This window comes from Phyllostomus hastatus, unplaced genomic scaffold (genome assembly GCF_019186645.2).
Source record: "Phyllostomus hastatus isolate PE091 unplaced genomic scaffold, TTU_PhHast_1.1 phas_scaffold_501, whole genome shotgun sequence".
Lineage (NCBI taxonomy): Eukaryota > Metazoa > Chordata > Mammalia > Chiroptera > Phyllostomidae > Phyllostomus > Phyllostomus hastatus.
The window spans coordinates 15,237,199-15,263,876 of NW_025334033.1; the positions used below are offsets into that span (position 1 = coordinate 15,237,199).

At 40.5% G+C, this 26,678-nt stretch overlaps 1 protein-coding gene across 1 annotated transcript in view; it reads right to left on the reverse strand.

Moving 5' to 3' along the window:
- Window positions 1-26,678, reverse strand: part of FBN1 (fibrillin 1) — a 228,157-nt gene that overhangs the window by 105,831 nt on the left and 95,648 nt on the right. Inside the window, exons 7-10 of the mRNA XM_045822406.1 lie at window positions 17,430-17,627; window positions 13,857-13,982; window positions 6,475-6,600; window positions 987-1,145 (exon numbers count right to left, since the gene is read on the reverse strand). Of these exons, the coding sequence (XP_045678362.1) occupies window positions 987-1,145; window positions 6,475-6,600; window positions 13,857-13,982; window positions 17,430-17,627 (609 nt within the window). The remainder of the gene's footprint in view (window positions 1-986; window positions 1,146-6,474; window positions 6,601-13,856; window positions 13,983-17,429; window positions 17,628-26,678) is intronic.

Consider the following 26,678-nt stretch of genomic DNA (forward strand, 5'->3'; position numbering starts at 1 on the left):
TGTCGGGAGACTCACAGATTAGGTCATCTTTGAGCCAGTCCTTAACAGCCGAGAGGATGTACGAGGATGTACGAGGGGCTCTGGGGGCAGGGGTGGAGAAGAGGGAGTGAGGGCCTGAACTGGGAAGGAGGATCAAGAAAAAAGAGCACTTGAGTTCCAAACTCCTGTGACTACATTCGAGGAAAGCTTGATCATAAAATTTAACTAGAATATAAAGCTATTAGAAAGAATGAGGTTAAAAGATGAACTGGGATCATCACATTTGGGAACTCTAAATGCTAGGTTAGGTAGTAAAATTTTATTTTCAGGAAATAAAGTGACTTAGGCCAGTATATGTGGCCTGAGAGCATCCTGGGAAAAATTTTCTGGACATCTTTCCCTTCACTTCCCCCAGACATAATTTTTTTTTTCAATTTCAGATGAGTTATGCTTTGGGAAATGTATGTGGCAGCTGTGGATTTCATTGAGACCAGTTAGGAGGCTACCACAACAGACCAGGCAAGAAAAAATGGACATTACATGGAAATGAATATGACAGATAAAAGAGACATTGTAAAAAAAATCAACAGAACTTGGCGACTAGGAAAAGGAAAGTGTCAGATGTTAGGGAAGGAGGAAATGTGTATCCAGAGTAACTCACCCGAAAGGCTCTGAGAGAGTTGTGTTTTATTCTCCTGAGCATTTGAGGAAGACATGAAGGCCAAAAAAAATAGATGAGAATAAGAGGGAACAAGTACTTCCTGAAAATGTTGCTATTCAGCAGTCATAAGCAAGCTAAGCTGAAAGCAGTACCTGGAAACAGTGTTACTTGTGTGGCCCTCGGTAGTTTCCCTATTCGTTATCCAGGGAAATTTCCCTGAATGTCGTCTCTTTTATTGTGGGGAATCTTACCTACCTGGATACCCGTTAAATCTGCACCATGCACACCACTGCGAGGCAGGTGGGGCTGAGCTGGGACAACCTGCAGTAAACGGGAAGGCTCTTACCGGTTGCTCTGATGGGACACATCTCGGGAGCAACGCTGATCCCTGGAGACCAGCACCGGCCCATGTCACAGCAGCACTGCATTTTGGTTATGGACTGTGGCAGCTGGTTAGAACAGCGCCCATTTGCCAGGGCCGTGTAACAGTATCCTGGGCGAACGTCTAAGAGAACAAAAAAAACACACACATATCACTGAGTTCAAACTTGTAACAACACTCTGCTGCCCCATCACCTCCACGCTTCACACTTGTGCTCTGGCAGCAGGAACAGATGCTCCTGCCCCCTGGAAGGGAAGCTGCTTGCGCTGCTGAGGAATAATGCTCCGTCAGAAATCCCTTCTTCAGCTAACACCTTTTGCCCCTGTGAGCTGGTGCACTTGGCCAAAGTCCCACATTCCAATCTCAAGGTGGGAATGAATGATTACAACCATATGCGCCATAGGAAAAGAGAGACTAAGAAAATCACTGGCGGTGACAGTTAATTAGTTATAAAGACATGTCTCTCTACTGAAGGGAGACTATGTTGTCCTTGGTTTCAAACTACTTAATTCGAGCCACTTTAGGCAAATATTGATATAAATCTATTTTAAAATAACATTAAGTCTGTACTATAGTCTACATTTCTAAAAGATCTTTCTTATTTTTCAGACTGAAACTGTGAGTCAGACTTGTGAGATTTTTTTGTTAAAGAACGAGCCACTTTGTCGTCAGATTCAATGCTTGTTAATCAAGATTTCCTTTTGTTCTGGGGCCCTAACAGATTTTATAAGGCACTAATTATTTACAAGTTCAAAATGCACATGATTCCAAGTTCTTAGCCCTATAGGAAACAATGGTTCTTGAAGATTTTTTTTTCCTTTGGCAGAAGGCATCATCTCAAAGCAACATGAGGAGACATATTTCTTTCTATATATCACTTTTATTGGGTTACATCATGTCTGACTGTCATGACAACAATGACATACTGAAGTACAACTCTGGGCTACCAAAACAAGAGCCTGTGACATAGGAGAAGCCTAACCTTTTCATGGGCCTTTGAGGTAGAACCGCAAACAGAGGAGGCAAGCATCCCAGTGAGCACCTTGCTCTATCTGACACACGTGAGATATGGTATGAGAGGGTATGCCTCTCTTCAAGTACACACATCTCTAGACAGTTGATATAAAAGAAAGTTTTGAAATATAAATAATATTTTAAATATGCCTGTCATTTAAAAGAATATAAGTGGTAAATACCTTTGTAAAGTGCAGACTTTTTTAATAGTCAAAAATCTATCTGCATGTTTCCTATGAGTTTAAATATTAAATATAAAGTTTGCCCAAAGAAGGTATACCTATAATTGTTTTTATCTTCACCCTTTTTAGAAACACAAAGGCTTCAAACCTTAATGGTTGCAATAAATGCATAAAGTGAAATAAAATTAAAAAACAAGGCTATCTTAGAAACTGGTAAATTATTCACATCACATGAAGAAGGCTACAGCAAAGCTAGCCAAACCATAGAATTATGAGTCAGCTTTAAAGGATACAAGATTATTTCCAAAAAGTACTTCAAACCACTAGCAAGAACACATGTACTCTCCAGAAACTTTCTGTGGCCCCAGTTCCTACACCTCTGGTCAGACCAACATTCTCAGCAAAGAGGCAGAGCAAGTTTTCTCCCAGCCTGGCCCAGGGTAAAGGGCTGGACAGGGGCGCAGACAAGGCATGCTCTGTGAAGCCTAGGGTGGCACTTCCACCTGAAGAAGGGGGAGAAACAGAATTTCCTACATCCTAATTTGCTTTGCCTGAAAGCCACTAATACTTTGTATATTCAGTGATTAGTAAATATTTGGGGCACAGAAACCAAAGGCTGTTAAGAATAGAAAGGGATGTTCAAAACTGGCTTATGTCCCAGCTTCCAATGAATTTGGTGGTCAAAACCCAGTATAAAGACTTGACCAAAATGTGTGTACATTATTTTCAGCACAGGCTATCTTACAGAGCAAAACTGGCACATGCAACTGCCAACAGCAAACTCTTAATGGGCTAACGTCTATTATTAGGCAAATTAACTATGACATTATTTTACTGCCCAGCTGGCTGACTTATATGTTCTATCAGTGGGTCTGAGGCTCTTGATCAAATTGGTGGATGCTGAAAAAATTATCAGACACGTTTGGGTTGCCACAGTCCTTCATTTACAAATGGCACCTGCACACACAATGATCATTTTGCTCTATTTTTTTGAAAAAGGAGAGCCTTTGTTTAAAATGCACATTTACACAACTTAAAATTTTGAAGTAAACCTATGGGCTAATAGAATAGGTAAAGGAAAAGAAAAAGCTGTGAAAACCAGGAAGTGTGTGGAGGAGCTGACTTCTGGACACACGAGCCCAAAGTTTCCCATGTCATCGGGCAGCCGCGCCGCAGTAAGTGAGAAGGAAACCACTCTGGGGCTGGACCACTTTGCCTAGAGGGGAAGGAGCAGCTTTAGGATGATATGAAGACCTACGGGAGCCGAGGAAGAAGAATGTTAGGATTTGGAGGAGATAAAGGGAGGTAGGGGGGACCATAAGCAACACCATCTATGTTAAATCTGCCCTGGCCAAGGAAACTGGCAGAAAATGAATAGGAAACTTTCCTCCTTTCTCCCTTGACTCTTCCTCTCAGGACCCAGAAGACACATTATATCAGAACAAATATATTATTATAAATAGGTGTTGGCAGGTCATTTTAGCCTATCAATAGACCTCTCCTATCCAATCATTAACATTGTTGTGTCCAACCAGGGGCTAAGAGCAGTGAGGCCTAAATCAGGTGCAGGACCCTGCAACTGATGTAATAGATACACTAATAGGGAAAAACAACCCTATACAAAGCATTATAAAGTGCCAAAGAATGATCACAGAACACAAAATAAAATAAAGTAATACTGCCAGAGCTTACAGGACAAAGGGGGCACTGGGGCCAAGGAGGCCTGAGAGTCTCGGAATGCCGTGACAGAAGGTAACAGAATTTCCTGCATAGAAGAGATACATCAGGAAATACTACATACCACATCTCCATATGGGATTTTCTGTTGGTTAGATTTACTAATTCCAAACAACCAATTTGCCAACAAACCCTGGATCTGTATATAAGGTGGAAATTATATGCATTTTCCTCCCAATAAGGATAATTTGGGGGGGGAGGGAGGGAAGGGCAGTATCTCTCTGGTTTACCATGGTATAAAATATTAGCATTAGCAAAGGCAGAAATGTCATCTGGATAATTTTATATAAGAAGTTGCTAATTATGGGTATGATAAATTTCCAAAAATGGAGAAACAGCGCTCACCTAGGGATATGGCAAGAAAGAGTTACTGTATCGGGCTTCATCTGGGAGGAAGCATGGGGAGGAGTCTGGGCCATGGATGGAGGCCCAGCTGGAAACCCAGCTCCCTCCCTTATTAGTCACTGAAACGACTGGACCAAATTATTTACCTGGACTCTCAGAACCTCAGCTTCTTCCCATTTAGGCACTGCTGTGAACATTAAATCAGGTAATGTCCATAAAATACCTCATTCTGAGGAAGGGACCCATAAATCTTAGTTCCCTCCCTGCTCCCTTTCCTCTGTAAAAAATCACAAAGTATGGATATATTTAGTAAAAAGATAAGAATATTTTAAATGTAAACAATCTGATACATAAGTGGATTTTAATCATTTTAATGTAGTTTGAGGCTCTCTTTGAAGATTAAAAAAAAATCTACCTATTACCTGGCCAGGAAAGAACTTCTGATCTACCTTTCTGCTAAGCACTGCCACTGGAGGTCACACGCTAACTGGGACCGTTTGGGCAGCAAAGGAGCTATATGTATCTCGCACTCTCCATCTTTCACTGCAGTCCCTGCACCTACGGATTGATCCTGGAAAATCAAGCGGTTTGGGCATCACCATTGATTCTAAGGAAAGGTCAGATATCCTCCCCGACGAGTGATATTTATCCAAATGTCAACTGTAAGAGACTGCCCTCGGCTTTTATTATATGTGACTAAGTAAAAAGGAATTCAGAATTTCAAGTGCAATTTTGTTTTGGTCTGAAATCCATGGCCTGTGGTGAGGATGTGAAGCTGAGTGTCTTCAAAAATATGGCCAGAAACAAACATCAAAAGATCTCATTTGCCTTTCTCCAAAGCCATATGCCACAGGCTTCCTAGCTTTGTCCTACTAGTAAAGACTCGCTCACTTTGATACTCGGCAAGTACTTACTGAGTGCCTACAACACACAAAGAATTGTGCTGAGAACCACAGGGAGTTAAGGACAGCAGCTCCCGGTCTTTAAGGAGAGCTTACAACATAATTAGGGAGATAAGAACATGCAGACCTAAAACTTCCCTATAAGGCCGTTGATGAAAAGCATGTCCTCAGGTAAGGGAGAAACTGCTTCCAGGTAAGCGGATCTGGGACATCTTCAAAGACAGAGAACCTGAGAAGAAGTGGAAAACAGGGCTGGAGTCGGGAAGAAGCATATCCTGAGTGCTGGGTGCAACATGTATGATTTCAGGCTGGAAGGAATGATGTTTATTGAGTTGTGCACTTGAAACCTGTATGAATTTGCAAGCCAATGTCACCTCAATAAATTCAATAAAAACTTTTTAAAAAAGCATATGGCCTGTTTGAGGGTGAGAAGCAGGGACTGTGCTGACAACTCAGCAAGGCTGGGAGGGGTGAGAGAGTGAAGCTTCTTAGCTGTTAAGCTGCACACTCTGGAACTTGAACTTCATTCTAGAATTGAAGAAAGTCTTAGCAATTGTTAAATCTCGCAGTTGTCAAGTCTGTTTTTTTAAACAGAACCCCTTATTTAATTGACATTTTTCACAGAAGTAGCATCCAACCAGATAAAAGCAGAGTTGCCTGGAGGCAACTCTGTGGATGTGGGGGTTGGGGTACAGGAGCCCCTTCTACGCAGCCTCCCTGCTTTCACGACCCCCGTCTCCAACCCTAGCAGCTCTGGAGGGTCCACGGGGCTGAAAACCACTAGTTTCCAAATCCTAATGGAAAACTACCAAAGGTTCCTGAGCAAGAGAGTTATTTAACCAAAGCACTATTTTAGGAAGATAAATCTCACCAGATAAATTATAGAGAAGCCAGGAAGCAGGGAGAGCAATTAAAAGATTATGGCAAAACTTCAGACCTGAATTAACATAGGTCCCAGGAAAGGACTGAAGGGAGGGGTCAAAAGAGAGAGGAGTCAAGGATGGCTTCACAGTTTGAAGTTAACTTAGAGACTGAGGATGTCCACAGGGTCTCCTGGATCATCCCTCTTTATGGGAGGCATAAACCCCCAAACAAGACCACAGGCTACCTCTGTACTTTAAGGGGGTGCTTGACTGTTTAACAGATTTCCATAAATGTACATTTTACATTAAGTGACAAATTATATGTCCCCCTCAACAGACTTGTTTAGAAAGGTGTTCATTATGGAACTGATTTACAGAAACCATGCACGGTACTTCTAATTAAACCTACCTATGCACTTGGTACCATCAGGAGAGGTGTAGAAACCGAGCGGACATTTGCAAAAGTAACTGCTGACTGTGTTTGTACATTCGCCCCCATCACAGATTCCAGGAATGGTGCTGCATTCATCAATATCTAGAACATAAAGAAGAGTTTCAATACTCATGGAACACGATATAAATGGTCATTTCAAGGGTTCAGATATAACATTAGTCAAATCATGTTGCCAGAAACAGCAATCTTTTAAAAATAAAAGCCACACATAAAACAGTGAATTCGAAGAGTGGATGCTTCTCCTCTAGACACAGGCTCACCCAAGGGATTTACCAAATTCAAGTTATTAGAGCAAAATAAAAGAATCTTCCCCTTAAAAATCTAAAAATGTAATTTTGTTTCAGCAAGTGACTACAGCATGCTAATATTCCAAATGTCATTTATTCTAAAATTCTCTTTTCCCTTCCCTCAGCATGGTTTGCATTGAGTTAAGCTTCCTTTCTATGCAATCTACATCTGCACCAGTTCCTGCACTGCATTTCAATCTGATCTCCCCCCAAGCAGATACTAAATCCTACAGAGAAGACCATGTGGTCTGAGTGCTGACCGACACTTGGCCGAGCTGGTGTTCTAAGGGTCTCTCAGGCTGCCACCCGGTGCTTTTCTGAGGGTTTGGCTAGAGAACTGTGTGGCCACTGGGATGCTGCACCCAGAGGGGTGGCATGAGCAGGTGGCCTCCGGCTCTCGGTTTGTCCCCGGACTGCCTGAGCCAGGGGAGACATCCCACCCGAGGCTGCATCTGCCCCAGGAGCCCATACCCAATGACTGGTGTGGACGAGAGAGGATGGTCTGCTCATCTCACTCCATGGGGACAGCTCTGAAAACCATTCCAGTTCCCCAACTGCCTGTGGGGTTGGCTGAGGCCATAGCTGGGGTTAGCCTCCAGGGCCAGTGGCCACTTCGGACATATCTGATCATTTCCATCAAGGAGAGATTTTTCAAGAGTCAGAATCAGACACTGACAGTTGCCAGTAGACATGGCATCAGCAAGGGATGAGAAGAAGCTGAGCACTTCCTGCTCAGGCTGCGGGTGAACACAGGGCACAGGGTACCGGCAGGGCCTCATCTCTGAGGGAAGTGGGGCTCTCTGCACTGACCTAGGGAGAGGTGCAGTTTGACCCAAATCTCCTGCAAGTGTTGCAATGGCCAGACTCACCCTGCTGGCATTCAGAAAGCCTTCAAGTTTGAAAATAAGAACATTTATTCTCCAGTTTAAGTACTGCTCTCTGCAGTTACAAAGCTAAAGAGAGTTCTAAGTGGACCAGGTTCAAGTATCTTCTGACTCAAGTTCACCCCGTTAGTCAGAAAGGCAACAGTGACACTTTATATGCAGTTTCACCTTTTGAAAAGCAAAATCTCCTTTCTTCTAAGCTGGGTTAGAGGCTAAACCAAATAATGTCTTACTGCCTCTATTAGAGCCAATGAGAACATAAACGGTATTGTCACTACAAAGTGGTATGATGGTAAAGGTGAATACTCTATTCCCACAGATATACATTTCACTGGAGTTGGTGAAAGTCCAGCAGAGAAACAGCCAAGGACAGAGCCGAAGGTTCCAGAACTGGCATAACATCTCAAAGCATATTTTAAGCACTTCTTTAACTTTGATCCTTCTGTATTTATCAGCCACACTCCTACTTACAATCAACAAAAGCCAAACAAGTATATCAAAGAGTGTAGCGGATTTAACAACTTCATCTGAGGATAGGGGAGGATATAACTTAACACAAAGGTATTAAGAAGAATGTACCTTTTCCAAAGTGTCCCTAAAAGTTCATGTCTAGGTCATATAATATCTATTAAAGATCCTGTAGGGAGATAGTGTCTATTAAAATAAGTATTTTTCTACCTGTCAGTATAAATGATTGCTACCATTCCTACTAAGAACAGCTAGCTCACATCGATACCCAAAGAGGTTACATGACAGCATGCATCAGAGAAGAAGCTATGTTACAAACAGAACTAATTTGGCAGGACAGACACGTGCTGGCCAGGTTCGAGTCAGACCTTTCCTGAAGATGGTCACAACAATAACAGCAATGAGTTAATGTGTACTGAGTGCCAGGCATTGTCTAAGTGCTGTGAGTCTGTCAACTCATCTCATTCTCACTGTTGAGTTATGATCATAAGACCTGATTTCTATAATTCCGGTGCCCAGGAGGCCTTCATGAGTAAAACTGGCATGAGTAAAACCCCAATTAGAGCAAAGAGGTTCATTTATAAAGCGACATTAAACCCAAGTCTCCACTGCTGAGGCAGGGTAGGGGGTAGGGGACAGGGTTTCCAGTGAGGTACGTGTCCTCTAAGGTCAACAGGTTAGAAAACACACTGTAGCACAACCTCCCGAATTTTCACACTGATCAAGGTAAAACTACCAGGCCATATTGTTCAGTTTGAAAAGGCGTAAATGGCTCTGAATTCCCTTCAGGGTCCTCCCTCAATGAACAGCCTTTCTCTGTCATGTGTTGAGGGCCTTTCTACTTCCCCGCACCACCTTGCTTCTTCAGTCCCACTGCTTCGCAGCAAAGGAAGCAAGAGTTCTGATTGCACGACCAGGCTGTGGTGAAAGTCCCTGACAGTGAAAGGCTGGGATAAAGCATTTGAATCGGAGTCACTTACACTCTGAAACTCATTCACACTAATTTAGTACATCTTCAGGCTCTTATCACTCTGCATTTATCTCCATTCGATAGTGTTTCAGGGATCCCAAGTAGGAGAGAGTTGGCGAACAGTAGCTTTCTGGTTTCTGTAAGTCAGTCTGTGTCAAATGCCAGCCATAAAAGTAGATCAGTTTCTGGACCTGGTGAGCAGAGTGGCTTGGCTGGGAAGAGCTACTTCTGTGCTCTGGACATTTCCCCTGTTTCCTTGGGGCAGGAGGGAGAGGCAGAGCTGCTGGGAAGTAGCTGCCCCTTGGGAGCTGTCTGTGCATTGTGAGCCTGAGAAGGGACACAAATGGTAGGCCCTTTCCTCCCTACTTGCTGCCCTGTCCTTTGTTCTTGGTCTTCCTTCTCTTCCCTCTGTTTCATCTGCTCTCCCTGGGTATACTCTTCCTGTCCCTCAGCCACTTCCCTATCCTGGGGCTTCTCTTGCAGGAGGGGAGGAAGGTGGGGCAGGTTCTGGGATAGGTATCACTGGGACACTCAGCTATTCAGGGGCTCCATCCAAGGTCATGGACATCAGCCATGGAAGGAAGGCTTCCACAGAGGAAGCCAATTCACCTGATTTGGACTATCTAGATTATTCAGAGTGAGAAAAAAACCCTAAAAATTTAGGCAGCTGTTTAAAGGCAATATGTGACACTAATAGTTACAAATGTCACTAAGCCTGAGAGATGAACTTTGCTCTATTATACACATGAAATCCAGTGGGAAACATGTGACTAAAAAGTAAACAAGCGGCTTCTTCAAGTCATGTGGAAGAAAACATGGGCCATACTCTCTTACAGTGGCACCAGGTAAGTCGGCTGCCTGTTTTGACACACGTGCAGCACCGGTAGTCTGAGCACAGCTGTAAAATAACGAGAAATGTGAAGGTGGAGCCCAGATGGTAGAACTGGAAAGATCCCCAGATACCACCTTGTTCAAACTCCTCCTTTGAAAGTTGAAGTAACTCAGAGCTGGTAATGACTTCTCCGAGATCACACAGAGGATGAGCGGCAGTAGTAGGACTAGGGCCAGGTCTACCTTATTCCCAGGGCTCTTAGGTCTCTGCCATAGAGGTTTCGTTCAGCAACTGTATAGGGAGCCAAAGACCTTGCACAGTGAGAGTCAAGGACCTGCAACCAGCTGCAGAAGATGGAGGCCTGTCTATGGCGGAGCCCTGTCTGTGGCAATGGGCTGAGTAGCCCCAGGAACTCTCCTTGATGCCTAAGAGATAAGAGCCCCTAATAGCAGGTAGTAACCAGATAAATATGCCATTATCTCAGAAAGAAGAAGCCTCAGGTTTTTGGCTCACATATTCGGGAGTGCTCCAACTTAACAGCTACATTTTTTAAAAGTCCTTTGCATCATGCAGTGCTGTTATAACTATTAAAGGCTGTGCTGGCAATAACCTGAACCCTAAAATATTAGTGGTTAATTAGGAATCCAAAGGACTTCTTCCAGAACTAAAACTTAATCCTTTAATTACACTTTTTACTTCTTGATTTCCTCCCACAGTGACCTATGCAAATATGAACTTGGTTTCCACAAAGAAAATGCTCCTGTTCTTCCAGGGCGCAGACTGCAGAGTCATCGACAGAGTCCGCAACGGAGGTGGCCGTGAACTCTGATTCCCTTTGCTCAAATCACAGTTCTAACTCCCAATCTTTTTCTTAAATTTATGAAAAATTAATAGTTATTATTTAATCACTTCAGCTAGTTAGTTTACATTGCAAATGTACCTAAATTGTGTGTTGATGTAAGACTTGGTCTGTACACTTTTTTAAGTTTTGAGGAAAGGAGAATATTTGAAGAAGGGAGAACTCCCCCAAAGGAAGAGCTCATGAAAAACTGCTTTTACCATCACAGAGGGAGTGAAGGTTAGCATTTTGTAAATTTGCTAAAGCATATTTTTTATTGAATTAGAGCTTTTTATTATTATTATTATTATTATTATTATTATTATTATTATTATTATTATTGGCTTCCAGGTACCCAGTTCCTTCCTCTCCAGCTCCAGAGGAAGATACATTTTAAAAGTCATCTGAAGTAATAATGATAAATATGCCGGACCAATTTTCACAAGGGCACAGAATCCTGCTGTGGTCTGCCCATCTTCCCAGGGCTCATGGATGGTCTCGTCACCCTTTCAGCAACGTGGCCGGATTTTCTGGAATTCCCCCTGGTGACCATCTGGAAATCATCCTGTGCCCAGAGCTGTGCCATCTCCATTGGGAAGCACTGCAGGGAACCTGGCAGGGACCCAGCTCACCAAGCGTTCTCAGAGGACTTCCGATTCCTTTCCTACCACAATGAGGCAGGGCACCAGTGCCCACAGCAGCCTCCAGGCCACAGTACATGTACTACGGACAGGACATTCTCTTCCAGTATCAATTTTGCATAGAAAAATAAAAAGGAAGGGAAAAAAACCCATCATTTGAATTTAATGTAACAGTAGGTGGCACAGACAGAAAAAAAAAGGTCTAGCCAAAAGTATTCTGTTTTTATCTTGTTACTGACTTCAATATGTAGCCGGGGGGGAATTATCTGTGGAAAAGGATTAAGTAATTTTCAGTCTGAATTTTTGGTCCATTAGATACACCACTATAATCGGTTTGCTAGCATAAAAAGAAAAGATTTTGAATCATTTTTCTTTCAGTCTGAATATTAAAGCTGAGTGTCTCCTTCCTAGTTTACAATGGCAGAAGGTGATCAGTCCTGACCGATGCCACCTGATGGGGCGGAGTGAAAGGTAAGAGATGCAGGAGAACAATTCTAGTCCAGGCTGGGAGCTACCACGACACCAGCAAACAAAACAACCTGGACAAGTCCTGTGAACCGTATTACCCCATCTTAAACCTGATTCTGTCTCTTGAAGCTGAATATACTAAGCTGAGAAAGCCTAAAAATGTAAGACACAGCTCATTGTCAATGTGGATTTTGCATGAGATAAATCTTAATAGCATATTAATGCCATAAAGGACATTTATGACAATAACTAAAAATCTATACCATAATATTTTAAATATGTTTAAATATTAAGAAACATAGTTGTTAAGGTAGAGGTGATGGGTTACATCTAGGAAAAAAGACAATGTAAGCGCTGGAGCAGTCCGTCAGAAAGGGAGGAGGTGAGGTGTGCAGGGGTTAAGGAAAAAGGGCTCACAGACATGGACAATAGTGTGATGATTGCTGGAGACGAAGTATAAGGGGGCTAAATGGTAATGGAAAAAATACAGTAAAGATTAAATTTAAAAAATAAATAAATAAAAGTTATTTCCAGGTTTAAAAAAAGTAAATATTAGCACTTCGGAATGACCTCAGAGAAGGCACTTAACATACTCAAGGTGCAGCTCCTTAATTTACGGTGTGAACAGGCGGAACTAGGTAGGTCCTTGCTCCTTTCAGTAACAACGTTCTCTTCTTCTCACTTAACCTACAGTAAAGCTTCTGAAATACACTTGCCCACAAGGAGTCAACTTTATTTTTTTTTTTAATTTACAATGTTTTTAAGAAGTCCTACTTGTCAGAAAGAACAGATATTTTTCAGTTATTGAAACTGTTTACAGCATGTTGAAGAATACAGCACTCTAAATTCTATGATGATTAATAACTTAAAAACAACTCAAACTCATAAAAATAATTCTCTCAGGGAAAGCATATATAAAACTTCTTATATATAATTAATGAATCGCACCTCAAATTTCAAACTGTCTCTCATCTGTGTGATACACCACAGCTATCAGCAAAGAAAGATTAACGATCCGGACCTAGACAAATGACTTAGGATGAACTATTTCTCCTTGTGAGGGTTTGGGTGTATAGAAACGACAGCAAATGCTTTCAGCAAGAGTGCATCCTTCTAAATAAGGCCTCATGTCACACCAGGTAGAGTCAGTTGAGAATGAAAAGGTTTTCTCTGCTGGGCTCGATCAGAGATGTAATGTAGCCTTGGGACTGGCGTCCCACCATCGTCAGATGTTACATATAAGGTGTGTGTATGCCCTCACCAATGAAGAGAGGGTTCAATGCTGCCTACTTATTTCCTGGATGTTTCCTTTTCCTAAAAGACATATTTATTACACATGGAGGTCAGGCCTCCTTTTGGCATATAGCAGAAGTGGTGAATTTGAACACATTCTTTGTATGGATATTTTTAGAAACTCGATCTATAAACTAAATGCAAATAAATCAATCTACCTCAATTTATTTTTGTTTGATTAACATTGAAAGGTGCCCATCTTATAGGCAGGAAAGAAAATCCTAAACTTGTACTTGGAGAACAAATGAGTTAATAGATCACTTTAAAAAAAATCAAACACATTTTAGCTAGAAAACAGCAGTAGATATGCTATTCTGAATTATATGGAATGATCAAATTTAAATCTCCAAAACTATGCAAAAACATATGTCTTGAACATTTTAACCCAAATATCAGTTCAAAAATATTTCATGTTTTAATATTTAATTCAATTCAGATGGATCTCGTACTTTGGGTCCATAAAAGTGGAAAAAGCTGCAGGGTTTTTCTGGTTCAATAGCACAAAGACATATTATTCCTGCTAAGAATATTATATTTACACAGTCACAAGAATGACAAAGACAGAAGAGGAATCAGGAACAATTTACAAAAAAGCTTGTCACTGATTTGGGTTCCACTTGCCCCCATCCCCAACTGCAAAGCCTGATGTTTCTTACCTTCACATTTTTGTGACACTTCATTAAATTTGTGTCCAGCAGGGCATTTGCACTCGAAAGACCCAACAGTATTAATGCAATTTCCTCCTTGACAGAGCCCAGGGATGGCCTGGCATTCATCCACATCTGTCAGATTTTAGGCAGGGCAAAGACAGAGAGACGGAGTTATACAAAATTCACTGACTCATATAAAATATTCTTATACTGTTTCCCTTAAGAAATTACAATCATTCTTTATTTTTCCACCTTCCACCTTCCCTCATGCAGATAAGAATATTTACACTGACTGTGGTGGGTTTATCGTGCATGCTGCACAGCACAAAGATACAATGACAATAGTGGTTGACAGCAAAAACTAGGGTTATTCAAGAAACCCTTAGAATCAAAATGCAACACATTTCTATAACAAAACTGTCTTTGAGTTGTATTGAATAATTCGGTTACAAAAGAATTAAATAAGATTACTCAGACTACAGAAGACAACTAATGCTTTTATGCAAATGAAGTGCAAAATGTTCACCTTACATTCTGTAGAGCTGTTTTGCACAATAAAAATTAAACAACCCAGGAAATTAGGCCAAGAAGTGAAGGAAACCTCCAGATGAATGTACCTTGCTTGCAGAGCAGTGGCGAGAGAGAAACTTTTCAAGTTAGATCATGTCCGCCTCAGCTCAAAAGTCAAATCCACAGCAAGCCCTACAAAATTCTACCTGATCCCTACACTCTTGACCTCATCTCCTAACCTCTTCCCTCTCTCACTCTTCTCCATCCACAGTGGTTTCCTTGCCTTTCCTCAAACACACCAAGGGTGCACCTGCCCAGGGCGGGGTTTGTGGTGGTGGCCCCCCTGCCTGGACTATTCTCCCTCCGTACAGCTGTGCATATCATGTTGTCCCATCCATCAGGTCTCTGCTCTAGAGGCACTTCAGAAGTGGGCCCTTTCCTGACCAGTCCAGTAGCAACACCCACTTCCATCACTCACCACCCTCCTTAGTTACTCTGCTTATTTTTCTCCGTAGGACGAGTCATCAAGTGGCCTAATACCTAGGTTTGCTTTGTTTTGATTATAAACTGACTGCCTTCAATAGTGCAGGCTCTCTGTCCACTTTATTCACTGCTGTATCCCTCACAACCCAGGAATAAACCTGTGGGTCCTACATTGAACCTCAAATATGAACCTTCCAGAAATAAAGGTAATCATTCCAGGCTCATTGTGTTCAGCTAGAAAGATAGTGAATGTGATGTATATTCTTTCCATCTCTTTATCTATCACATGCAAAGAACCCCAGGGAGGCAGTCTAGGGATTCATCCTCTGCTTCAGGTATTTTTTTTAGAAATCTAAAAGCCTAGTATACTCTTCAGTTTTATTCTTCATTGTGCGAAGCGAGAAAACAATTGCCAATTTTAAGACCTCTAAATCCTATGTTCTTGAAAAAAGCTGGCACCCAGGAAAAGGGGCATTAAATGAACAATAATTTATTTTGGTAAAAAAAGTGACACTTCCTGCTCTGAATGGGATGTCCTGACCCACAAATTAATGACTGTATGTGAAGTATAATTAAATTATGTTTACTAGTTGATATCAATTTTGTCTTAGACAAGACTATTCCTTTCAATTGATAGGCTGAATATGTTTATTAAAATATTATTTAAGTCCTGGCCGATGTGGTTCCATTGGTTTGAGTGCTGTCTCATGAACCAAAAGGTCGTGGGTTCAATTCCCCATCAGGGCACATGCCTAGGTTTCAGGTTGGGCCCTGGTCGGAATGCATACAAGAGGTAGCTGATCAATGTTCCTCTCTTTTTCTCCCCCTCCCTTCCTCTCTCTGTAAAATCAATAGGCATGTCCTCAGGTGAGGGTTAAAAAAATGCTATTTAAAATTAAGATTGTACATATAAGCAAAATGAGATAATCTTGTTGATTATGATTTTTGGCCAAAAAGGAACATAGATGAGGGCACTTCTCTACTGACCACACAGTCCAAAGTGAAGACAGAGTAAGGTCCCTGACGAACAGAGTTTCACACCTGCTCACACCTGCCCAAGGTCTGAAAACACCAGCAATGAGACAGAGCCCTGAGCTGACAGCAGAATCCCTCAGGGGAAAAGAAATGAAGAATTCTATTCTCAAAGTGGCAATACAGCTACCATTTGGACTCCATGGCTTTTCACAAATTTTTTCTTGGAAGTTGAATAGCAGAGTCAGGAAGGGCCAGAAAGAAAATGCTGAAATAGTCCAGATTGCACGAAATGACGAGCAAAGCTAAGGAGCAATAGCTCTTTCCTCTCCCTTCTCATTCTGTTTGCCCCCAATTATCTTAGCACCTCAGTCGCTGACTCACGGACAGGCAGCTGGGCACTCAAAACCTGGCTCTCCCATCAGCCAGTGAGATCATGGGTGTTAGGTGACTGCAGAGCACCAAGACCAAGAATTTCCTCAAAATTTACTGGGACATTCTAAGGAGGAGAAAAGTTAGAAGGCACAAAGAAAGGGGAACTAAATTGACTCTTTATCTTATAAAGTTGTACAAGTGACTCCTTTGTAATTCTGGGGTTTCCAAGTGACTTCTTGCTGTTTCTCACATTGAGAAGGTCAAGTTCAAAGGCATGCAAAGGAGTTGTATGCTGTACAAGGAAGCCAGGGGCCAGCACTGGCAGTGTTTATCGCAAGTGGAATTTATGAAAGTATAATTTAATGGAGACCCACAGAACTGTGTGATTAAGCTCAAGTTCTGTTTTATTGCATATTATCCTTAAAATTAACATATAGAACAAAACCAAAGTGGTCTCTGTTGGCCTCAGAAAACATACCCTGAATTTTCTGCAAATATTGCAATTTGCTAAAAAAGCACTGAAGATGTCTAGAGGAAACAGATTCAGCCTGGGAGTTTTCAATCCCATCAGTTTAGTGCAGGGCTGCCTCTGTTCACTTCCTCCTGCTTCCTGCCAGACAGCCAGACAATAAAAGAATTTGTACAGCTGGAAGAACAGGAGTAAAAGCCAAAAACGGAGTAAGGGTTTCTATGGGAGGCAGGAGAAAAAGCAAGCAGGCGACATCTGGGGATATTTAAAACTGTGAAACAAATCCTAATGTATTTCTTACTTATAAAAAAATCATAATGTAGCATGTAAAATGGAGAGAGACCATTTTCTCCAGGTCAACTAAGTACAACCTGTAAGAGAGAAGAACTCCAATGATTTCAAACGAAGGGGAAAAAGTCAAGAAAAACAAATTACCTTGTTCACAAATTTTGCTTTGTGTTTATCCACAGCATTGCTATAAGGTGCAGCATTGCTATAAGGCACAGTATTGCTGTAACCAGAATCATAGCACCTCGTGGCAACCTCTGGGGTCCAAGGGAGAAACCATGGCAAGGGAAAATCCAGGAGGACCAGCTGCTCTCTGGTGAGCCATCCTTCTAAATGCCTAACTTGGATATCATGCCGTCAGCGAAATCATGAAGTTAAGTCTCTGACACTGCTTTTCCATTCTCTCCAACTTTGTTGGAGAGAATGGCTCTCCAGAGCAAATACGATGAAGCCATTAATAACTCCACAAGCCTGGGGTTTACCTTGACAAGCTCCTGTGCGGACATTGGGAATGAAGCCACGGCGACAGGGGTGGGGCTGGGCAGGGCACATCTCACAGGGGTGGCCCCAGGCTCGGCCAACGGTGGCACAGCAGAGCGTTTTTGTGCAGACGATCCCACTGAGCTGCCCCTGGCACATCTGGTTGCTGATCACAGTAAAACACGGGCCTGTCCTGTAATCTGAAAATAAAGAAGGAGAATTCCATGAGAGCCCAGAAAACCAAGACCATCATGTAGAAGAAAAACTGTGCCCCATCTTGCTTAATTCCAAACTGGGGAATGGTCTCCAGGAACAAAACCACATGCCACTGACTTCGTATGAAGCCCTGGGGAGACCCTTCTACTCCTGAAGTCCATTTTCCTCACTTACAAAACAGACACATAAACACCAGCTCCTACCCATTTGAAGATGCTGTTGTGAGGGTTGGATGAGCTAACAGATAATACAACAGTGATGTGCTATATAAATACAACATCATAATATTATTACATATTCATTCACTCAAGAAAATGTTTCAGTGCTTGCTGTGAATCAGCTTCATGTTGGATGTAGATGCTTCAGTAATCAGCAAACAAAACCCCTGCCCTGTCAGAGCTTACAGTCGATTAATATTCAGGCTGGAGAAAGCAAAGAATTTCAAAACTTTCAATGAGGCAAGTCATGTCACCCTCTTCCTCAGCATTCCTTAAACAAAATCATTGGTTTCCTATTTCTTCTGGATTGAGTCCACCTTACTTTAAATATAAGTAAACAACCAAAATTTTTTTAATTTAGCCACATAAAAGACATTAGGTATTTAATCTAATGCATAAGGACACTGGTCTGAAATCACTGCAATCCCTGGGCAAAAGAACCATCTTATAGCAAACAGGAATAAGCTGAGGCCACAGGAGAATTTCCAAGTAGTCTCATCAAATACAATACAAGATCTGCCTTTTCTTTTTTTTTCCTAAAGGGAGAAAGTCCACCTTGATTCAGCAACCAATAAAAAAGAAAGCATAAGGTGTAGTGAGCCCAGAAGACCAAAGCCAGGCTGTCCTCAGTGTCCTGTGAGAGAAATCGGGGCCATAATACCATCTTTGTTCTACAGTGGCCTCGACTGATAAGGGAGGCTGGGCTGTGGCAAGACTCAGTGGCTCCTATCCACTACCCACCATTACCTGCTTCCTTGTGTCAATTTTGTAAGTGCAGAGAAGATAGAGTGTTTCCTGTGAGTCTTGGGATGGACTAAATGACCTCAGTAAGTTCCTTTCACCACTGGATTCTACAGTTTTATGAAAATCACTGATGTGCCAATGAAACCAATGGGTTATGTTTTCATTTTTATTTTCTTCTTTCTTTCTCCAAGGAGCTCATGGGACATATGCATGCAATGTATTATGGACGATTCTTCATTACAGCATCAGCAGGACTAACATTAGACCTTTGTTCCCCTCCAGGCTCTATGTGCCCTGGCTCCGCCCACCTTTCTAGTCCTGTCTCTAGACACTTCCTCAGTTTGTCTTTTTACTGTGTATGTGTTTTGTTTTTTTCTTTTTTTTACCCTACTGGTTATTTTTTACTGTCATATAGTAAAATACTCGGTATATTTTAATATTCTTGACAATGCCAGATCTGTTGAAAATATGCTATCTTCTTCCACAGATACTAAATTCAAACAAGAATACAAGAATTGAGTGTTTAAGCTGTTGAATAAAATCTCTGCCTTCATTTCATTCTGTCAGGAAAAAAAAATCACTCAGCACCATGGCAGTTTGCAACAAAATTGCTCTTAAATGCAGTAACTGCTTGGACAAAGTACAATGCTAAAGTCATCTTTCTTCACTTGGATCAATTCTTCCAAATATTGCCTATAGGCATTTAATAACTACTTCTGTGGTATACAATGTTTCTCTGTCTATTTTAATATTTTATGACATATTTTTTATTCAAAATAATTATTAGGAAAAGGCATTAACATATAAATTAGAAAATAAAAATCTAATTATTTACAACTCTTCTTATAGCCCTTACATGTAATTACACATAAAGAAACCCTTTATACCATATTGTTTATATTATGTTACAAAATTTCATGTGTGTGTTTTGTTTTTTATCATAAAACATGAGTTATACTAATTATGCTAAATATACAATTTTAACTCCTGCTGTTTCTTCACTTGACATTGCCAAAAGCATTTTCTTATGTAATTAAATACTATTCCAAATATGATTTTGATAGCTGCATAATTTTCCAACGAGTTATAGAATAATTTATTCAATAATGTTCATACTGTGTGCCATTTAAATTGCCCCCAATTCCTCATTATTATACACAACATTCAGGGTACATTACTGATGAATTCCTTTGGCATGAAAAATGTTTAGTCTCATGCAACAGCCATCAAGATTTTTATGACTCTACACATCTTGAGTCTGAGACTAGAAAGATCACAGCAACATAATCTTTTACTTAAAAAATAAATAAAGCCCTCCATGTTAGGTGACAAGAAAGAAAATTTAGGTTTATTTCTTTTCTTTCCTCTTAATTTATTGAGACAAGTGCAAATGTTTTAATCAGATTCGTGTTGGCATGCCATTTTGAATCTTTAAAAAACATAATGAAACATGAATTTTAATTTAAAACTCTCTCTTTAGCTCTCCTTGGATTTGTTTTTCCTTTTCATTTTGCCAAGGATATGCTACAGAATTATCTTATATATGAGGACTGCAGAGATTCAGGGTAGGTGCAAACACTGTGCATTGTGAGTGACACCAGCCAAATCAGGGCACAATACAAAAAGGCTAGGAAAATCTGATTCAGTCTTGTCTAACACTGGCTCATGACTTCAGACTTGAATTCCTCATTGGAAGGTCTTCATAAAAAGAAAAATAACCCTTAAGACTTTTCCAGGGTCAACAATATCTTGCTCGCATTTCAATATGAAACACATGGACTAGAAACGGTACTTGTTAATTCTGACAATATTTATTAGTCATCCCTAGAGCCCATAGGGACCAATCTTTATTAAATATTCTGGATATGTGGCAAATAGCTTGAGTGTGTATAACAAAATTTATAGACTTAACACATTTCCACTCTAGATCCTTATCACTACGGACAAAGACCCAGCTCATTTGCCAGTGAAGATTAGTAAGTGGACATAAATGTATTTGTAGAGTCATATTTTCAATAAAAATTGTTGATTGCAGAGGGTGAGGCATAACCTGGATGAAACAGAATTGGATCTAAACATCTCTTGGAAGGTCAAGGCTGTATTAACGTGGTTTTCCAGCGCCATTCTTGTCTGGCAGCCTGTGCTCTCTGCCCCATACTTCACTTAAGTTGCCAAAGTCATGCTGTTTTTAGTGCAATCCTCCAACCACAGAAAAAAGGTCTGCCCACACTCCCAGCTCCTTCCTAATAATCCAATTACGTACAATTATTCCCACAGCACTGATAATAGACTAAATTTACATACTCTTTTTATTTATTTTTTTTGAACAGTCCCAGCACTAGACAAGGAATGTGCCTAATTCAATGCTTGAATAACACCTGACACGTTCCTTCAGTGTAAATCATTATTCCTAATGCCGCTAAAATATAGTATTAAAAATACCTTCTGCTTGCAAATTGCTCTGCAATCACTTCCATATAAGACCTCCATGAACTGGGGCAACAGGCCAAGCCTTTCCAAAATTAAAATGCAATTTTACTTGTTTTTAACTGGCTTCCCTAGTATAGCTAGTTCATGGGAAATTCTGCATCTAAATGTTCCCATTCTGAGTGGTTAGGCTCAAGGACTGTTCCCTGGTCCCAAAAGATTTGGCCTCAAGGCTTGAGATCTAACCAATGCCTGTCTGCAGCCTCCATCCTCAGCTCCTTCCCAGCTCTGCAGCTCAGAACGCTGTGACATAAGGTATTATTTCACTTTCACTTGTAATCAGACTTAACCTGCAGTGAATATACCTTTCACAAAGAATATTCTGTGGCACAATGAATTCTTGTCACTCCTGCCCAGTCACTAAACCACAAACTGCAGGGGAGGCACAAGGATGTAATTTGGGGCCCTAGGCTCCAATTACTTTAAATCCTTTTCATAAAAATTACAAACAAAAGGATATAATATCAATTTCATGACAGAGAGGGTCACAGCATGCTTCCTCCTTCCAGGTAGGTTGCCCTGGGACAAATTGGTTTGCTGAGGTTTCCAATATATGGAACTCTAATACAACCTTCCAAGGAAGGAGTTCAGAGAACTTTTAGTCTGAAGAAAATTAAAGCCAAGAAGTCCCATGATCACAATCAGTCCCCTAACTGCTGCTATTTCTTGTTTCTCCGGTCATTCTTAACCTTAGGACATCGCCAAATCACTAGGGGAGGCTCTATGAAATACTGACACGCAGGCCTCACCCTGTTCTCTCACAGGCTCCCCCACGGAATCCGAGTCAGCAGATGCAGCATGGGCTAAGGGCATCCGTGTTTTTGCATCAGCCTCCAGAGGGAGTTTGCCTTCTAGCTCTCTAAGTTGAATGTGTCTCTATTTCTTTTTAAAACTTTCTTGAGGAGTGCTTATGTTCCATCACTAATTAGAGGTATATGCAAGATAGCTGACTGCTTACCTAAAAGTTTAACCTTAGAAATGTGAGAAAGCCCCCAAACTGGGATCACTGTCATTCAACATAACCCTTTATTTCTCAGCCAGGACCACCCTTCTCATCACGGCAAAATAGTGTTCACTTCCATAGTGCTGACTGATTATAGGGCACAGTATCCTGTTCTTTATCAATTATACTATGCACAAACTCACTAAACCAAATAGCAAATCAAAATTTTAGAAGACTAATCAGCCACTACTCCGCTGTGCTAATAGTCAACTGAACTCACAGTGTTAGAAAGCACACTTGCATACATGACGTAACTCCACTAACACGAACTCCCACTTCCAGCCTCCACCTCCAGTGTTGGAGCTGCTAGCCTAGTGAAATGCCAGGGGCATTCACCAACCAGCTTCCTAACACCATGATCAACCTTCGCATCAATAACATTGGAATTTAACTTTTAAGATCTTATCACTGTCACAGACCACTGAAATCCTTCCACTGATTTGATGAAATATAAAGTGCTAAGCATTATCTATGAATTTTATTCCCATGATGGCCAAACTTTAATCAAAGCAAGCTTTCAGACCTAACTTCCAGTTAAAAGAGCACACAGGGATAGAAGAACTAGATAAATGACACCATGAGGAAACAATCAGAAAACCCAGAATGTGTGACTTTTCAAAGACAACTTTCCTGAACTTTTCCAAAAGTAAATTACTCCCAGCATAAAAAAAAAAGGTACAGGGATTATTTCAGATTAAAAAATATATATATAAGAATCACATCTTAATTGGATACTGTTTCGAGAAGAGACAATGGGGAAATTCTATGTGGGCTGATATCACATGATGTTGTGAAATCACTGGTCTCTTAAATGCAGTCATGATGCTGTGCTATGCATGAGCATGGTCTTTACCATTCAGAGATGAAGTCCCATGAAGTAAGCAACATAATTTTCAAATGATAAAGCAAAAGAAACAGAATATAATTTTACATATATACACTCATAATATATAATTACATATACATAGATATGTAATGTATATTATGCACTACATAACAGAGTATGTAATAATGTATACATATAACACTACAGGGTCTGGCAGAAGTAACGCCATTGAGTGTGGTTGGTAGGGAACGTGAATGTCTCACACAAGGTGGACAGCAATCTGAACATTTCACCTAAAATGTCTTATGGTGTGCCTGAGTGTGATATTGTTATGTTATAGATTACATGTTTATAATTTTGTAATAAAAGATTTTTATGTAATAAAAAAGGGGTGTTATTTGTGCTGGGCCCTGTATATACAAATATTATATATAAATATATATTTATAGAAATATATGCACACATACATTCATACAGAGAGTATTATGTGTATAAAAGTAGAAAATGTTATCAAATATTTAATGTAGGTGGCAGGTATATAGGTATACTTTACATTATTCTTTCAACTTTAATTTAGGTTTGAAGTTTTTCAGAATAAACATTTTGGGGGACAAGGAATTCCTTTCTGGACTACTTTCACTAGGAAATAGTGCCTCTCCCTTTTTGTTCAAGCTATGTGTTGTTTTTTTTTTAACGATGATAAATTTCAAATATACTTTCCAATCCATACATTTCTACAAAATACTACATGCAAGATTACCTATTGAGCATGGTCCATGGTTAGCACAATGTTACTTAAAGAATATGAACTTTTGAAAAAATTTACTAAACTACAATACACAAAATGTTGATCTTTAAGCAACTGTATCTGAGATATAGCTTAATTATAATGATTTTTAAAAAGCATTTTGAAATAAAGCAAAACTACTTCTGTGTAAATATCTTCCCTGACTTTCAGCTTCTTTAATTCATAAATTAGAAGCATTACCATTATAAATGTTAACACCAAAACTGCAGACGCAATGTGACTTGCTGTGCACCATCTAATCTAAAATGCATCCTCTGCTGTTCCCCAAACCTAGGCCACAGTGCTCTGGGACCCAACTCAATTACTGAAAATTGGTACCACGTTTTATTGTATTCCTTGATGAAGAAAACTGTAAGCAATCTTGTTCACAGAAGAGAATATCTCATTTATGAATAATCATTTACCTGATGTTATCTGCTCCCTCACTGTATATCCTACACATCATTGCTAACTTTCCTTTTCTCCCAAATTCATCCCTAAACTACCTTTAATGGGGGGAAAAATAGGTGGAAGGTGAATAGAAGTTAAATTCTGGTGCCTGTGATATATTTACCATCAAGACAGTAAAATGATAGAGATTGCCTTCCTTTTTAATGGTTTGAAAATTCCATTCCAAAGAACCAGCTGGCTCCTATTTATTCACTTGTAAAATGGCTTGTGTGAGCGCCACATTAAACCAAACGGCAGTTTCACCACAGAAGCTCAGCCATTGAACAGTGAGACAAAAACAATAGTATTATATAACCATTTGATTTATTTGTTCTTTTATAGTTTCTTCAAAGCCACCAAGTAAGAAACATTCTCTACAATCCAAAATCAAGATTAATGACATAAGAGTAATGGACCCTACGATCAATGATATTAGATCAACTTCTATATCTTAAAAGTACCTTGTAATATTGCTTAACTTCCAAACATAAATTCTACCAAAAGCGAATTAAATTTCTGAAAGATCGTAATAGAATGTTTTATCATTAAACTTGGAAAATCATTATTTTGAATGAGATTTTTCTACATAGAGGGTAAAGGCCTATATTAGTAAAGGGGCAATAAAAATAAATTAGCTAAAAATATTCCACTGCAGGTTCTACTAATATGAGGCACTTGGAAGAGTCAATTCATAGAGACAGAAAGTAGAATGGTGGTGTCCAGAAGCTTGGGGGAAGGTGAAATGGGACCTATTGTTTAATGGGTAGAGAGTTTCAGTTTTGCTACATGAAAAGAGTTCTGGAGGTGGACGTTGCTCATGGTTGCACAAAATGTGAATGTACTTAAACCACATGGGTTTACAATCCGGTTGGGGAGAGAGTCAATAGGTAAATACATTTAAAGTAATTTGGGATTTGAAAATGTGAGTCAGTCTGCACATGACGTAAGCATGCTGCTGCAATACAGAATAACTGGGGATACCTATCTTCATAACAGTTATCGGAGAAGACTTCTTGGAGGAGGTGACATTTAACTGGAGCCTAAAGGATGAGAGCAAGCCGGATATGCAAAGTGATAGTAAGTGCTTTCCATGTTTAAGAGACAGCAAGAACAATGGCTCTGAATTGGGAGACAGCCTGGTTTCTCCAGTAACAAGAGAAGGCCCCTGTGACCAGAGCTTACAGACCAAAGGCTGAGGGGAACTCCATGAGGCTGGAACGTCAGGCAGGGACTAGGTTACACAGCACATTCCAGGCCACAGTAAGGAGTTTGGATTTGGCTCCAAGTTCAACAGAAAGCCACCGAAAACCCACTGTGTTATTTTTAAAGAGTGCTGTGTAGAGGGTTCAAGAATGGAAATGGGAAGGCTTGCAACAAGGCTACTGAAATATTTGAGGTGAAAGATGGTATGGACTAGACAAAGACGGTGGCACAAAGAAATGGAGAGAAGCTGGCAGGTGGGGATGTTTTTGGGGGGCAGGGGAGAACCAACAGCGCTTAAAGATGGATTGGATGTGAAAGCGAGGCAAATTAAACACAAAAATGACTCCAGGGCTTCTGGCTTCAGTAGCTAGATCTACGGCCAGCCACTTACTGAAATGGAGTATCTGTGGGAAGATGAAGCTCTAACTACCAATATCAGTACGGAAGTTCTTCACACTTTCACAATCAAGCACCTAGTATCCATTGGACAAGTGATTTGAATTGATGAGGCTGGTCCTGCATAAAGCAACAGTACCTGTAAACCTGGGTGCTATCAAAATAAAACAAAACCTATGTATAAGGCATTATATCTCAGTCTGTGTATTTTAGCTTTTTCACTAAATTTCTTGCCTTCCCTTCCTCTTTGTGAGTGAGCATTTAGTCGTATCACTTTCAGATATTTATATATAAACTTCATGGTTAAAATTCTTACTTCAAACACATTTGGCCAGTTCTCACAGAAACCTGAGTGTTAAGTACACATGGCTCAGAGCAACACTATGTGACGGAATCCTGGCGCGGTGGGTGGGATTTCCTCCAGAGGAACTTCACTGCTGCTTCTGTGAAATGACAGGGCAAGGGAATCCAAGACCACTTGCGCTCTAGCTGCCAGGTCTAAGTTCACTCTACAGGGAAGAGATACGTACCACATTCCAGTGACAGTATCAACTGTCAGAGATCTGGTGGGAAAATTAAAGCAAGGACCAAAGTTCAGTCACTTAACCACAACTGAGAAAGGCCTCATATAAATATGATCTTTCTGTAATATCAAGACAGAAAAATGATGGTGAGATTGTTTACACATATTGGTTGGGAAGTGTTATTTCTATAATTGGCTTTTTAACAAATATTCATTTGCATATGGGTATGTGATACAAAGGTTACTTGCTTCTCTCTCTTCCTCTCTCTCTCTCCCTCTCTCTCTCTCCGACACACACAGACACACCATTGAACTATGCTAATATACCATCAAGCAGTTCTCAAGGTGGCCCTCCCATTCTCAGAATTTTTCTTTGGCAGAAAATGGCTTGATGAATA